General features: G+C 41.0%; 1 protein-coding gene across 13 annotated transcripts in view; it reads right to left on the reverse strand.

Annotated features, from left to right (window-relative positions):
• The window catches only part of EVI5 (ecotropic viral integration site 5), a 250020-nt gene extending 239732 nt beyond the window's left edge, over positions 1 to 10288 (reverse strand). For 12 of the 13 annotated variants that reach the window (XM_086391210.1, XM_086391208.1, XM_086391206.1 and 9 more), the window contains exon 1: positions 6 to 277. Coding sequence is in view for 1 of the 13 variants with exons in the window: in XM_086391182.1 (XP_086247308.1) it covers positions 10229 to 10279 (51 nt within the window). In the remaining 12 variants the exon portion in view is untranslated. Of the gene's footprint in view, positions 1 to 5; positions 278 to 10228 lie in introns of those variants that run through there. The other variant, XM_086391182.1, reaches the window with a different exon arrangement.
• Positions 10289 to 15909: the final 5621 nt, after the last annotated feature.

The following is a 15909-nucleotide window of genomic DNA, read 5'->3' on the forward strand; positions in this document are numbered from 1 at the left end:
CTCACCTTGGAAACGTTGGGTGGACTCCGTCGTAAACATTAACTTCCCATCCAGCCGGCAGCCGAGCCGCCGCGTCTCAGCTCCTCGGCCTCGCTCCCGGCTTCGCGGGCCGCCCTCTGCGCCTCCTCTCGAGCGCCGCGCTCACTCAGGAGCTCAGGGCCGCCTCCGACCCTGACCTCACTCTTGCCGAGCCGCCGCGGTTTCAATTACCACCCGACCCCTAGCGTGCCCGCCGCCGGCTCCTCCCGGGTCCGGCCCGGCCGCGTCAGGAAGGCTCAAGGCGCAGGCGCGGCAAGGGCCTTAAAGAGCCCCGGCCGTCTCTACCGCATAATGGGTTCGAGCAGGTTAGGGGTCGGGCCGGCCAGCCGAGGATAGGAGAAGCCGAAGGGATTGGACAGTGGGGAAGGGGGGCGGGGAGCTCTCGCTTGTTCCTCCGCCTCTCTTTCAAAGCTCCAGCCATCGGACGCACAAACTGCTGACTTCCCCAGTCTCTAGAACCGCCCCTTGCCTGTAAGAGCTGCACCAAACGTTCCCGCTCCCGGCCCGAAGCGACCCCAGCCTTAAGGCTGCCGGCCTGGCATTGCCGCACCGCCCACGCGCAGGGGTCCCAGGCTGGGGCCGCGCGATGCAGGCGCGCAAGCTTACAGCGGTCGCCGGAGCTTCCTCGAGAGGCAACCAGATCACTCTGAAAAAACAATTAACGTGTAAATGGCACTTGTGATTGCAAATCCCTCTACCATCAGTCGTCTCGACACATTGGGTTTATGCAGAGTCCGGCAGTAAGCAGAACATGGGCACAAATATGTGATGTCCAGTCGGGCAGTCATCCAATATCAACGAAGACATTCTTAGAAGGAAAGTACTTATTGAGGAACAGAAACAAGCTACGAATCCCGGTCAAATCCCAGAAAAACAGGCAAAAAATAATAACAAAGGCAATATAAATTACTTTCATTAGACATTTAGAAGTGACAAAATGATAGTAATTAGCACCCAAAAAAGAACCTAGAAATTAGATAGCCCTGGTTATTATCTAATTGAAAACCATAATTTCCAGAAAGGGTTCCACTGTAATAAGCATTAAAAAAAAAAAAAAAGATTAGGAAGTTCAAAAAATAGGAAGTAGAGCCATGTCTTTCCACGCAGATAAAAACTTGAAATTTTATCTGAGGCAAAATTTTGCATAACTTTAGATTATGCCGTTATTTAAAGTAATTTCAACCAAGTTTCATCACAGCTGAATCCATCTTGTATAAGAAAGCTGAGACACCATGTTAATCTACCTCTCCTTCCTAAATTCCATTTATCAGAAAATCCTGTAGATTTTTACCTACCAAATTTTCCTTGAATCTGGCCTCTTCTATATCCTCCATCACCACCCTAAGTCCAAACTACCTTTGCCTGGGAGGACCAGGGGCCTGGGTGGTGGTGGTTTAGTCGCTAAATGGTGTCCAACTCTTGGGACCCCATGGACTGTACCCCGCCAGGCTCCTGTGTCCGTAAGATTTTCCAGGCAAGAATACTGCAGTGGGTTGCCATTTCCTGCTCCAGGGGATAGAACCCGGTCTCCTGAACTGCAGGCGGATTCTTTGCAGACTGAGCTACCAGGGAGGCCCTGGGCTACTAATTTAGTCTCTGATTGGTTTACTTTTACGCCCTCTCAGTTCAGTTCAGTCGCTCAGTTGTGTCCGACTCTTTGCGACCCGGTGAATCACAGCACGCCAGGCCTCCCTGTCCATCACCAACTCAGGGAGTTCACTCAAACTCATGTCCATCGAGTCAGTGATGCCATCCAGCCATCTCATCCTCTGTCGTCCCCTTCTCCTCCTGCCCCCAATCCCTCCCAGCATCAGAGTCTTTTCCAATGAGTCTACTCTTTGCATGAGGTGGCCAAAGTACTGGAGTTTCAGCTTTAGCATCATTCCTTCCAAAGAACACCCAGGACCGATCTCCTTTAGAATGGACTGGTTGGATCTCCTTGCAGTCCAAGGGACTCTCAAGAGTCTTCTCCAACAACACAGTTCAAAAGCATCAATTCTTTGGCACTCAGCTTTCTTCACAGTCCAACTCTCACATCCATACATGACCACTGGAGAAACCATAGCCTGGACTAGACGGACCTTTGTTGGCAAAGTAATGTCTCTGCTTTTGAATCTGCTGTCTAGGTTGGTCATAACTTTCCTTCCAAGGAGTAAGCGTCTTTTAATTTCATGGCTGCAATCACCATCTGCAGTGATTTTGGAGCCCAGAAAAATAAAGTCTGACACTGTTTCCACTGTTTCCCCGTCTATTTGCCATGAAGTAATGGGACCGGATGCCATGATCTTAGTTTTCTGAATGTTGAGCTTTAAGCCAGCTTTTTCACTCTTCTCTTTCACTTTCATCAAGAGGCTTGTTAGTTCCTCTTCACTTTCTGCCATAGGGTGGTGTCATCTGCATATCTGAGGTTATTGATATTTCTCCTGGCAATCTTGATTCCAGCTTGTGCTTCTTCCAGCCCAGCGTTTCTCATGATGTACTCTGCATATAAGTTAAATATATGCCCTGTAGCCTCTCTCTAATCCTGTCTCCACACAAATGGCTCTGTGTACCACAGCACTACCACTTCAATGGCTTCCCACTTCCTTAGACAAAACCTCTTAACTAATCTGCATGGTCAGGCGGCCTCTTCTCCACCTCTCCAGCTCTTCTCACTGCTCAGACCACATTCTGTCCTATCTCTGTTCCAGCCACACTGACCTCTTCCAATTCCTCAGTTTTCTCCCTCCACAGACCTTTCGTGTATGCTTTGCTCTGTGCCTGGAAACCTCTTCCAGCACTCATCCTTCTGACTGCACCTCTAGTCTCTACCTCTGAGAGGTACCTTCAGACTCCCCTGCCTTGGTCCTTTCATATCACATGGCACTGAAACTGTAATAATGTGATTTTTTTTGGTGAATTTTTGTTTCCCCTACTCAACTAATTACACCAATGACGCCGGCCAGAAGCTTGGTTTTCTTTGGTTCATGGTTGTATTTCTATACTTGTTCAATGTATGTTTTGTTAATTCAATAAATGAGAAGTAATTAACAATTAATTATTCTAATACTAGAACTTGAACTAGATATGGCTTGAAGGTTACCTAAGTCATAGATAGGTAAAATGTCACAATCTGATATTTGGAATCAGAGTCTAAAAAGAACTCCAGTAATTTTTAAAATTGATTTTATTTTGTTTAGCTGAGTTGTCTGAAGATCCTTTGGGTAACCTTTAAAACTGAATTCTCAAAGTACCTGTATAAAGAAAGCCCTGAATTAATAATGATTGCCATGGGATGTTCCCACATAAACCTAATAACAATGGTTGCTTCAAGGGAGGAAGATTGAATGATTGGGAGTCAAGGCTGGGAAGAAGACTTTTGACTGCCTGCCCTTTTGTACCTTCTTAATTTCAAGCCATGTGAATATATTAATATTACCTATTTGAAAATAAATGACACAAAAGAGTGCATACTCTGATTCTATTTATTTGAAATTCCAGAAAAGGCAAAACTAGTTTGTGGTGAAAAAATCATAACAGATTGCCTCTGGCAGGAAATTGGGAAGGTACATGAGAGAAATTTCTGGGTCATAAAATTGTCCCGCTTGGGCTAGGCTGATACCTGGGACTCTTTACCGGAGTGCTTGCACCTGCATAAATATTTCCTTAAGCAACAGAATACAAAGAAGCTATAAGGGACTAAAAATACTTGCACACATGTGCAGATACAAAAAGACCACAAACCAACTGCCATTTCCAAGGTGTCAGGAGCAAAATCAGGGTACTATGTATGACTCCTGCACACAGCACCACCAGTTGGGTGGACGGACCATCTAAGCTATGTTTCCTGCCCAACCCACCAACTTGCCCATCCTCTCAACCCATTTAAGAAACCTCTTGCCTCCCACCACCCCTTGGAGCCAGTAAGGGCATCTGTTACTCATTTTCCTTCCCTTGTGCTGCAGCATGAGATCCAATAACTTGCCTGGATTTCTCATCTGGCCTCTTATCAATTTCTACTGATTAGAGAGTTCAAGTACTCAAAACAGTAACACACTATTGGTGCAACCATTGTGGAAAATGGTATGGAAATTCCTAAAAAAATTGAAAATAAAACTACCATACAATCCAGCAATTTCACTTCTGGGTATTTATCTGAAGAAAATGAAAACACTAACTTAAAAAGATATGTGCAGAGAATACTCTGGTGGTCCAGTGGTTAGGGCTCAGTGCTTCCCCTACATGGGGCTCGAGTTTGATCCCTGGTTGGGGAACTAAGAGCCCACAAGCCTCTCAGTGTGGCAAAAAAAAAAAAAAAAAAGATATGTGCACCCAAAGTTCACTGCAGATTATTTACAACAGCCAACATATGGAAGCAGCCTAAGTGTCCATCAATAGATGAATGAATAAAGATATGGATGGAGGAGCCTGGTGGGCCGCAGTCCATGGGGTCACTAAGAGTCGGACACAACTGAGCAACTTCACTTTCACTTTTCACTTTCATGCATTGGAGAAGGAAAAGGCAACCCACTCCAGTGTTCTTGCCTGGAGAATCCCAGGGACAGGAGAGCCTGGTGGGCTGCCGTCTATGGGGTCGCACAGAGTCGGACACGACTGAAGTGACTTAGCAGCAGCAGCGTATATATACACAATGAAATGTTAGTCATAAAAAAGAATGAAATCTTGCCATTTGCAACAACGTAGATGTACCTAGAGGGAATATGCTATATTAAAAAAAAAAAGTCAGGCAGAGAACAAATATCATGTTTTCACTTATAGGTGGACTCTAAAAAACAAAACAAACATAACAAAATAGAAACACTCAGAGAACAAACCGAATGGGGAATTAAGTGAAATAGGATATGGGAATTAAGAAGTACAAATGTCCAGTAATAACATAAGTCATGGGAATGTAATGTACAGTGTAATATAGGGAATGTAGTCAATAATGTTGTGATAACTTTGGTGACAGAGTATATTAGGTTGGTGCAAAAATAATTGCGGTTTTATGTTGTCGACATTAGCTGTTTGATATTGGAATACATTCTTAAATAAATGTGGTTATGATATACATCATTTTAATTCACATTTCTCCCTTTATTTTGTTTGCTTATTACTTGCTGTGTATTTATATTTATTTTAGATTGGGGAAATGATGTTACACAAAAAGCAAATTCGAGCAATTTTCTTTTTTTCTAAAGTCTTTATTGACTTTTTTACAATATTATTTATGTTTTATGTTTTTGGCTTTTTGGCCATGAGGCATGTGGGATCTTAGCTCTCCAACCAGGATCAAACCTGCACCCCCTGCATTGGAAGGCAAAGTCTAGACTGCCAGGGAAGTCCCCTGAGCAATTTTCTTACTCAGGTTCAAAATGTGTCATAAAGTAGCAGAGTCAACTCGAAACATCAACAATGCATTTGGAATTGCTAACAAATGTACAGTGCAGTGATGGTTCAAGAAGTTTTGCAATGGAGATGAGAGCCTTGAGACCAGATGAGGAGTGCACTGGCGGGCCATCAGAAGTTAACAACAACCAGCTGAGAGGATCATCGAAGCCGATCCTCTTACAACTACACAAGAAGTTGCCAAAGAACTCAACATCAACCACGCTAAGGTCGTTCAGCATTTGAAGCAAATTGGAAAGGTAAAAAAGTTCTATAAGTGAATTCTTTATGAGCTGACTGAAAATCAAAAAAATTGTCGTTTTGAAGTGTCCTCATCTCTTATTCTACACAACAACGAATCATCTCTCAATCGGATTGTGATATGCAATGAAAAGTGGACAACTGGAGATGACCAGCTCAGTGGTTGGACCTAGAAGAAGCTCCGAAGCACTTCCCAAAGCCAAAGTTGCACCCAAAAAAAAAAGTCATGGTCACTGTTTGGTGGTCTGCTGCCAGTCTGATCCACTACAGCTTTCTGAGTCCTGGTAAAACCATTACATCTGAGAAGCAAGCTCAGCAAGTCAAAGAGATGCACCAAAAACTGCAGCACCTGCAGCTGGCACTGGTCAACAGAAAAGGCCCACTTCTTCTCTACAACAATGCATGACTGCGTGTCCCACACCAATGCTTCAAAAATTAAGCCCCGAAATTTTGCCTCATCTGCCATATTCACCTGACCTCTCACCAACTGACTACCACTTCTTCAAGCATCTCAACAATTCTTTGAAGGGAAAATGTTTTCACAACCAACAGGAGACAGAAAATGCTTTCCAAGAGTTCATCAAATCCGGAAGCATGGATTTTTATACTACATTAATAAACAAACTTATTTCTCATTGGCAAAAAATGTATTGATTGTAATGGTTTCCTATTTTGATTAATAAAGATGTGTTTGAGTTATAATGATTTAAAATTCACAGACCAAAACCACAATTACATTTGCACCAACCTAATAACTAGCCATTCTGTTGTGATCATTTCATAATGTATAAAAATATCAAATCACTATGTTGTACATCTGAAACTAATATAATATCATGAGTCAATTCAATTTTAAAAATAAGCTAATGCACAGTTGCACACTTTGTAAGTATTGGCTAAGGACTGTATATATTAATACATTTTTTCTTTTAATCCTTATGCTATGCTCATGAGGTTGGTATCACTATAACCCCCTTGCAGATAAGAAAACTAAGACTTAGTAAATACCATGTAACTTGCCCCTATCTATAAAAATAAAAAATGATGGGGCATTGCTTTGAACCCGGTCAGTCTAATGTCAGAAGTGGTTTATATTACTTACCCACTAGATCAAGAGCTTTGCAAAGATTGAAATCATATTTTGTCTTAGACTATTCAGTTGCCCCAGCACTTTGCATAGTAGCTGCTTAACATATTTTGAATGAATGATAAAGAACAAGCTTGGTGTAGATTTTATTGGTACAAATTATGTATTTTTAATTGGTACAAATTATATGAGGGCATGGCAACCCACTCCAGTATTCTTGCCTGAAGATTCCCATGGACAGAGGAGCCTGACAGGCTACAGTCCATAGAGCCTCAGAAAAATCCAACATGACTAAAGCGGCTGAGCACACATGCACGCATGCATGTGTCTGTGTGTGTGTAATATTCTAAACAATCTAAATAATCAGTACCATTGTGTTAAGTGCCTAAGATGTACTATCTCTAATGAGATCATAGGTCTGAGGAGAGAAGCTTCTACCATTAGCTCTAACCATCCAATTTATTTGATGAAAGAGTTTACACTTTAGTTTTTCACTGAAAAATTAATTTTTTTTATTTTAAATTTTAAAAAGCTGTACAAATAAATAATAAGATTAAAATGAAAGCTAAATCTAACTAGAGAAATAGCTAATTCTAACCTCTCCCAAGTGCTTAAACACTTGCATAAGTGAAATTCCACTGTGTGAATCACACCAGCACCACCTCTGCTCCAGCCGTCTGCCACTCGGCGGTTCACACCCTGAATGAAACTAGAATAGCAGATAGAGGAAGTGCGGGTGCAGTGGGCAGGGGTCCCCTCCTCAGAGACAGTTGAATTTGAGGCAAATTCAGTTAGCAATTCAAGATTCCCTGTGTTCTAATGCCACACACCCCTGATATTGATTTGGGTCACTATCTAAGAAGGGAGGGCTGCTCTGGTGGCTTAGTTGTAAAGAATCTGCCTGCGATTCAGGAGCCACAGGGGACGCAATTTTGATCCCTGGGTCAGGAAGATCCCCTGGAGGAGGGCATGGCAACCCACTCCAGTATTCTTGCCTGAAGATTCCCATGGACAGAGGAGCCTGACAGGCTACAGTCCACAAGTTTGCACAGAGTCAGATATGACTGAAGCAACTTAGCATGCACACACTAGGAGGGGAACAGAAGGAGAGTTTGAGTTCTAGTCCCCTCTAAACCAGGTAAGGGTTAAACATCAGAGCATTGTGCTCTCAGTCACCAACAGTGTTTTATAAGTCAGCCATGTGAGCCTCATTGCTCACAGGAAGGAGAGGCAAGGGAAGCATTCTTATAACCTCAGTACATTCCCATGAGAGGCAAAAACTACTCAAGAGTCCAGAAAAGGAACTAACTAGTGGTAAACTCACTTTGGGCATCAGCTGGCATCTTGAATTTCCAGAGAAAATCAGGGCATCTCAGTTACATTCTAGGACTGCACTGTCCAATACATCAGCCACTAGCCCCATGTAACTATTTACATTGAAACTTAAAATTTCAGTTTCTCAGTAGCAGTCACGCCTTTCAAGTGCTTAATAATAGCCCACATGCGGCAGCTAGTCACTAAGTTGGGCAGCACACATACACCATTTCTATCCATCAGAAAGTTCTCTTGGCAGCACTATTCCAGAAAAAGGAGGAACAACACTCCATTGTGACCTTCAGCCCAAAGGCTCACAATGAAATAGTGGAGTGAAAGCCTATTTCACTTGGCTCAGTGCTTTCCTTAGCGCAAACCAAAAGGCATTCAAGCAAAAAAACTGTGGCCTCTCCTTGTACTGAGGTGATAAAAATGGCTTTAACCTCACCGCTTCACCTCCACCACATCCTGTGGTTTGCAAGACACATTATCTTAGGAAAGAACATTGTTGAGAGGCACACAATTCTATTGCCATCTCTTGGCACTTGTGCACGAGTAAGGGCTAGATCTGCCATAGTTGTGGTAAAGAACCAGGTCTTGGGCTCCAGTGATTGGACATCATTTCTACGTGTGATATCACACATTCACACTATCAACCCAACAACAGCTTTTAAAACTCTGCCACCAAATTGGGACATCAGTTGAGTGTCAGTTTTCACCTCACCCACCAAAGGAGAAGTCCATTCTTTTCTTGACAGTCTAAAGTGTCTGTTTTAGAGCAAGACAAAACTTAGTGCAATTAGAGTAGCAATTCCAATCTATCCAATTATCTGGGAACTAATAACTTCCAAATTAATGCACGTGACTAGATTGTAACCTAAAATTTCACATGCGTTTGCCAAATGTGTGTTTAACCTTTTTGAGCTCCTGTCTTCTCATTATAAACTGGAGAGAATAAAATGATCTACTTAAACATTGAAGTGACAATTAAGTGAAATAATATACCCAAGGCACAAAATAAGCATTCAGTGAATGGTAATTCCTGTTATCCAAAGTTACAAAGCATCAATATGACAAAAATTTAAATAGATTTCTAAAAGACTCTGTAACAGAAAAATCCTGACTCTACCACCTGCTAATAATTGTTTGGTCTCTGTAAGCTTGTTTCATCAGACAAGTAAGAATAAGAGTTGTCAACAACAGAAGTGTTATTCGTGTGAGAAGTGTCTAAAAGCAGTAAAGTACAGTATCTGCTACTGCTGCTGCTAAGTCACTTCAGTCGTGTCCAACTCTGTGCGACCCCAAAGATGGCAGCCCACCAGGCTCCCCCATCCCTGGGATTCTCCAGGCAAGAACACTGGAGTGGGTTGCCATTGCCTTCTCCAATTCATGAAACTGAAAAGTAAAAGTGAAGTCACTCAGTCGTGTCCGACTCTTCGAGACCCCATGGACTGCAGCCTACTGGGCTCCTCCGTCCATGGGATTTTCCAGGCAAGAGGACTGGAGTGGGTTGCCATTGCCTTCTCCGAAAGTACAATATCAGCTAATGTTAACTTTGTCCCAACCTCTACCAAAAATGAAACTAAGAAACTACATTAGGAAGGTAAAATTTTACTTTATGATAAAATTAATTTAGCTTTTTTTATGCCCTGTGCATCAAAACACAACTAGGTAGCAACCACTGTTGAAGTCATCACTGAAAAGCCATACAACCATCAACATTGCCACCAAACAGAATTTGTCAACAAATTCTGTGGTAACCAGGTTTTTCCCCAGTTAATCATTTTCTCCACATGAGAAATTTGAAACCCATGCAGCCACATTGTCTCCTCTGAAAAAACACATTCAGAAAAGATAACCAGCAGCCAGTTACAGCAAGGAGAGAAACAGTATTGAATTACAGAAGTCAGTTATTAAAATAACCTTTCTTACAGGTGTGGAATTAAACCTAACACTTCATAAATTTTTGTTCGACACTCAAATGGCCACAGAATAAGGAGATAACAGTCTTAAAATAAAGCTGAAATGTTAACAAGCTGTTCCTGTGACTTGAAGAGCAAGCAAGGTATATTTATCCTAACTGAATAACAAAATATCTTTTTTGAGTAATTACATTTTCAAAGTTTTAATGTAAAATCAAACATTGTTTTAGACATTTACCTGTTTCCTACTAGGCTTTCTAAAGGCAGAAGTCATTTTGGTGGTAACCATGATAAGCAAAGACAGGAAGACCGGGGATTTGAATTGAATTTATAGCTGACTCATAGGGAGTGTTTACAAGACATTGCCACTGGGATCCACCCATTTAGCACCCTTTCGGTTCCACCCTATATATTTGTTTAGGTAGCACCTCTGGGGGAAGCTGGGAACGTGGAGGACTAGGAATGCAATAAACAAAGCTTTTTGGCCATAAGGATGCTAATTTTTTTTTCCAGCTTTCCTTCCTTTCTTCCTCCATCTCTCTCTTTACTTTCTTTCCTTTTCCTTCCTTCTTTCCTCCTTTCAATGATTTGATTTGTCTCAGAATGACAATTATAACACTAACTGTTACTGTGTTTGGGGTGCCAAGTCTGAGCCACTGGTTAGAAGCTTCTTTATATTAGCTGGTTTCAGTACCTAAATTTGACTCTAGACAAAATTATTAGTTTGTTAAGTTCTATTTTTTGTTTTTTTTCTACTCTTTAATTGAGGTTTCGGAATACTGCAGGCTATTGTGTTAATGTATATTGCATTTGTGTTATTCAGGATTATTCATTGACAGTTTTTATGAAATACAGAGGCAAGTTATATACCTTATGAGAGATATCTAAATAGAGATAAGCCACTGTCCATGAGTTGGGCTATGGAAGCACTTTTTATCTAAAAGGGACTTCCCTGGTGGCTAAGACAGTTAAGCGTCTGTCTACAATGTGGGAGACCCGGGTTTGATCCCTGGATTGGGAAGTTCCCTGGAGAAGGAAATGGCAATCCACTCCAGTACTATTGCCTGGAAAATTTCATGGACAGGGGAGCCTGGTAGGCTACAGTCCATGGGGTCTGAAAGAGTCGGACACGACTGAGCGATCTTCACCATATCCCTATTACTATCCTCATTTATAAGTGAACCCAAGCAAATCTCTAAGAATGCTTCATTTATTTACTCATTCAATCCTTCACTTATAAACCTATCAAGAACATAGAATTGTGTCAGGCACTTTTCTAAAAGGAAGGGCAATAACTAATATTCTCAGTTCACATCACCAATAATGTAATGTGCTTCCAAAATGAGGTGGCTGTCATTGCTGCTGCTACTAAGTCACATCAGTTGTGTCTGACTTTTTGTGACGTTATGGACCGTACCCCGCCTGGCTCTTCTATCCATGGAGTTCACCAGTCAAGGATATTGGAGTGGGTTGCCATGCCTTCCTTCATGGGATCTTCCCAACCCAGAGATCAAACACACTTCTCTTACACCTCCAGCATTGGGAAGTGGGTTCTTTACCACTGGCACCACCTGGGAAGCTATCATTTGGCCCATAGAAAAGATGAGGACACTATGGCTGGCCCAAAACCACAATGACAGAAAAACAAAACGCAAAAATGCAATCATAATTCTACCTTCACTGTGTTGTTTGGAGTTACAAAAATGTAGTACCTGTGTTGAGACTCTAGTTTAAGATCGTATAGTCTCCTGTACAAGACAAACATGTGAACAAATAAATGGACAATAATGATATGTTCTATTATTTGGAGATATAGTATGATGGGAACATACAGAATGGGGATCTACCTAATCTGGCCAGGGAGTTGTACTATTTTTATCTGCCCACATCCCCTTCCGTCTTCTAATAACAGGTGTAGACACCTGACCTTAAGCTAAACCAATCATGTTACCTTGATCCCCTGACCACAGTAACTGGCTCAAGGGGGTAGGCTTGGGAGAAACCTCCCCAAGGATTTTTCAGGCCAAAGCTGCCCTTTGCCTTCTCACTATGAAGCTCAGGGATTTGAACCCAGAGATCCTGGCTGTTCTCAAAGAAGTAAAAAATGAAACAGAGAGCATCCTGAAGATATAGAATCCTCAGTTCCAGTCAATCCTGCCTTTCCTAAGCCTCTGTTGCTCTGATTTTTCTTTGATGCTGCGGCCTCACCAAGAACCTCTAAGCGACTCATTCACTCATCAAGTATTTTCTGAACATTTACATATATACGCTGCCTATATAATATATGGCTTATTATATCAGATTATTATTCTAGGTACTGTTCTAGGCACTGGGGATAGATACAAGTGGTAGCCAGCCTCTATTTGGGCCCCCAGTGATCCTTGCTGCCTATTCTTCTGTCCTTGTATAGTCCCTCCCACATTGATAAGGGCTGGACTGTGTGACCTATAAAATAGGAAAAGCGTAGGTTATAACCTCTGAGACAAGGTCGTTAGGGCACTGTAGTTTTTCCCTGTTCTCTTAGATTGTCTGCTTTGGGGGAAGTCAGCAGATATGTGTGAGCAACTCTATTAAGAACAAATCTAAGGCCTCCCATCAGCATCTAGAACCAACTTGAGAGTCATGTCAATGAGCCACCTTGGAAACAGATCTTTTAGTCCCAGTCAAGTTTTCAGATAACTTCAGTCCTAGCCCACATCTGACTGAATCCCGCAAGAAACCGTAAACCTGGGCCATTCAGCAAGCTGCACCCAAATTCCTGACATGTCAAAACTGTAAGGGATAATAAATGTTTATTAGGGCTTCCCTGGTGGTCCAGTGGTTGAGAATCCGCCTACCGAGGCAGGGGACACGGGTTTGGTTCCTGGTCTGAGATGATCAGCCTCTGCACCACAACTACTGAGCCCACCTAGAGCCTGTGTTCTGCAACGAGAGAAGCCAACGCAATGAGAAACTCATGCACCACAACAGAGAGTAATCCCTACACGCCACAGCTAGAGAAAACCTGCACACAGCAACAAAGACCCAGTGTAGCCAAAAAAACCTAAATAATAATAAATGTTTATTGCTTTTCTAAGGCACTAAATTTTAAAGTGATTTTTTTTTACCACAAATAGCAATAAATGGCAAGAGTAATAAAAATTAATACAATATGTCAATGGCAAGAACAGACAGAGACCATGCCTTCATGGAGCTCAAATTCTTGTGGGAGAAAACAGACAATAATCAGATATATACTATAAGCAAAAAAATAGTAGGAAAGCTGAATATCCACATGTAAAGGAATGAAGTTGGATCCTTGTCTTATACCACATAAAAAAATTAATTCAAAGTGGATCAAAGACTTCAACTTAAGAACTGAAGCTATAAACTCAATTTAAAAAACAGGGGGAAATCTTCATAACATTGGATTTCTTAAATGTGACACCAAAAACACAGGCAACAAAAGGAAAAATACATAAACTGGATTTCATCAAAATTAAAAATGTGTCTGCATCAAAAGACACTATCAAAAGAGTTAAAAAATAACTCATGGAGTAGGAGAAAATATTTTCAAATCATATATTTGATAAAGAATTAATACCTAAACTATATAAAGGAATGCTACAGTTGAATAACAAAAAAGCAAATGAGCCAATTAAAAAATGGGAAAAGAACATGAACAGACATTTCACCCAAAAAGATATAAAACAGCACATGAAAGGATGCACAGTATTATCAGTCATTAGAAAAATGCAAATGAAAACCACAATGAAATACCACTTGACACTCAGTATGGTGGCTGTTAGGGAAAAAAAAGATCAGAAAATTACAAATATATCAGAGTACATGGAGAAATTGGAACCCTTACACATTGCTGATGGAAATGTAAACTGATGAAGCCACTGTGGAAAACAGTTGGCAGTTCCTCAAACAGTTAAACAAAATCACCGTTTGACCCTGCAATCATTCTTCAAGCTGCTTAAAGGAATTCAAAACAGAAACTTAAACAGATACATCAGTGTTTATAGCAGCACTATCTATAATAGCCAAAAAGGGAAACAACCCAAGAATATATCAACAAATGAATGGATTAAAAAAATATGGTATATCCATACAAGGAATATTATTCACCTGTAAAAGGCAATGAAGTTCTGATACATACTACAAGATGAATAAAGCGCAAATATGTTAAGTGAAATAAACCAGACACAAAAGAGCAAATATTATATGATTCCACATGTACGAGGTATCTAGGTATTCACAGAGACAGAAAGTAGAATAGGGGTTACTAGAGTCAAGGGGAAGGGAACATGGGGAGTTAATCTTAAATGGGCAGAGAGTTTCTGATTGAGGAGATGAACATATTTTGAAACTAGATAATGGTGATGGTTATACAATACTGTGAATGTACTTAGTGTCACTGAATTGTAGATCTAAAAACAATTAAAATAGTAAACTTCATTATATATATATATATATATATATATATATATATATTTCCACAATAGGAAGAGAAAAGAAAGCCTCCTAAAAATGAGAAAGAGAATCTTGAGTTGACTTAGTTGAAATAGTAAGTTGAATATATAAACAACCTTCCAGAAATAGATGGTATATAAGATGGTGTAAGTACAAGGGGAAAATTAAAACAGAGAAAGGAAGAAGGAGTATGGGGAAGGGTTATTAAATTTTTAAATAAAATAGTCAGAGGAAGATCTCACAAACAAAGTAGTAAGAGAGCAAGTCATCTGGCAAAGAGCATTTCAGGCAGAGAGAAAAGCAAGCACAAAGGCTCCGAGGCAGGAATATACCTAGTATAATCAAGGAACAGCAAAGAGGGTAGTGTTGTGGTTAGAATGGCATAAGCAACATAGAAAATGCTAGGATATGAAATCAGAGAGAAAACAGAACCAGGATACAAAGTGTGCCCTGCAGGCCATCTTCAGGTCTTTGGCTTTTACTCTAAGTAGGATGGATAAGCAGAATGACATGCTCTGATCTGTTTTATGTTTAAAAGTCTCACCTGGCTGCTGTGCAGTGAATTGATTCTAGCTGCTGCGGCTGCTAAGTCACTTCAGTTGTGTCCGACTCTTTGCAGTCCCATAGACGGCAGCCCACCGGGCTCCTCCGTCCCTGGGATTCTCCAGGCAAGAATACTAGAATGGGTTGCCATTTCCTTCTCCAATGCATAAATGCATTCTAAATCACTTCAGTTGTGTCCGACTCTATGCGGCCCCATGGACAGCAGCCCACCAGGCTCCTCTGTCCACAGGATTCTCTAGGTAAGAATACTGGAGTGGGTTGCCATTTCCTTCTCAAAATTGATTCTAGGGAAGGGTACAAACAGGGAAGCTAATGAGAAAAGTGACTGCTTGGGCCAGAGTAGGAAGTTCAAGTAGGTGAGAGGTGATCAATGTATTTTCAGTCAACATGATTTGTCTTCAGGTTGGCTATGGGTTAAAAGAGAGAAATCAGAGATAACTCCAACTTTGGGGGATTGCGCAAATAGAAGGATGGAGTTTCCATTTACAAGAAACGAAAGACTGATATCTGTTAGTGGTTTCCCTGCCCCAATACTACTCATTCTGTAATAACTGTGGGGAAAGTGAAAAAAAGCATTTTATCTTTGTTTGTAATTAAGTAGAAGTTATGGGAAACACACAATTTACTAGTCCTGGATCTTAGCCTGCGCTCATTTCATCATTTAAGTTTTTTTTATTGAAATATAGTGATTTACAATGTTGTGTTAGTTCCAGGTGTACAGCAAAGTGATTCCGTTTTACTTTGATTGTTTTACATATTAGACTATTACATTTTCTATATTTCACTGTGTAAACAGTAAATACTGTTGCTTATCTAGTTGTTAATCCCACATTCCTAGTTTATCTCTCTCCCGTTGGCTTTCCCCTTTGATGACCATAAGTGTGTTTTTTACATTTG

Source organism: Bos grunniens, chromosome 3, assembly GCF_055505025.1.
Source record: "Bos grunniens cultivar Pamir isolate PY7600 chromosome 3, Bosgru_T2T1.0, whole genome shotgun sequence".
Classification (NCBI taxonomy): domain Eukaryota; kingdom Metazoa; phylum Chordata; class Mammalia; order Artiodactyla; family Bovidae; genus Bos; species Bos grunniens.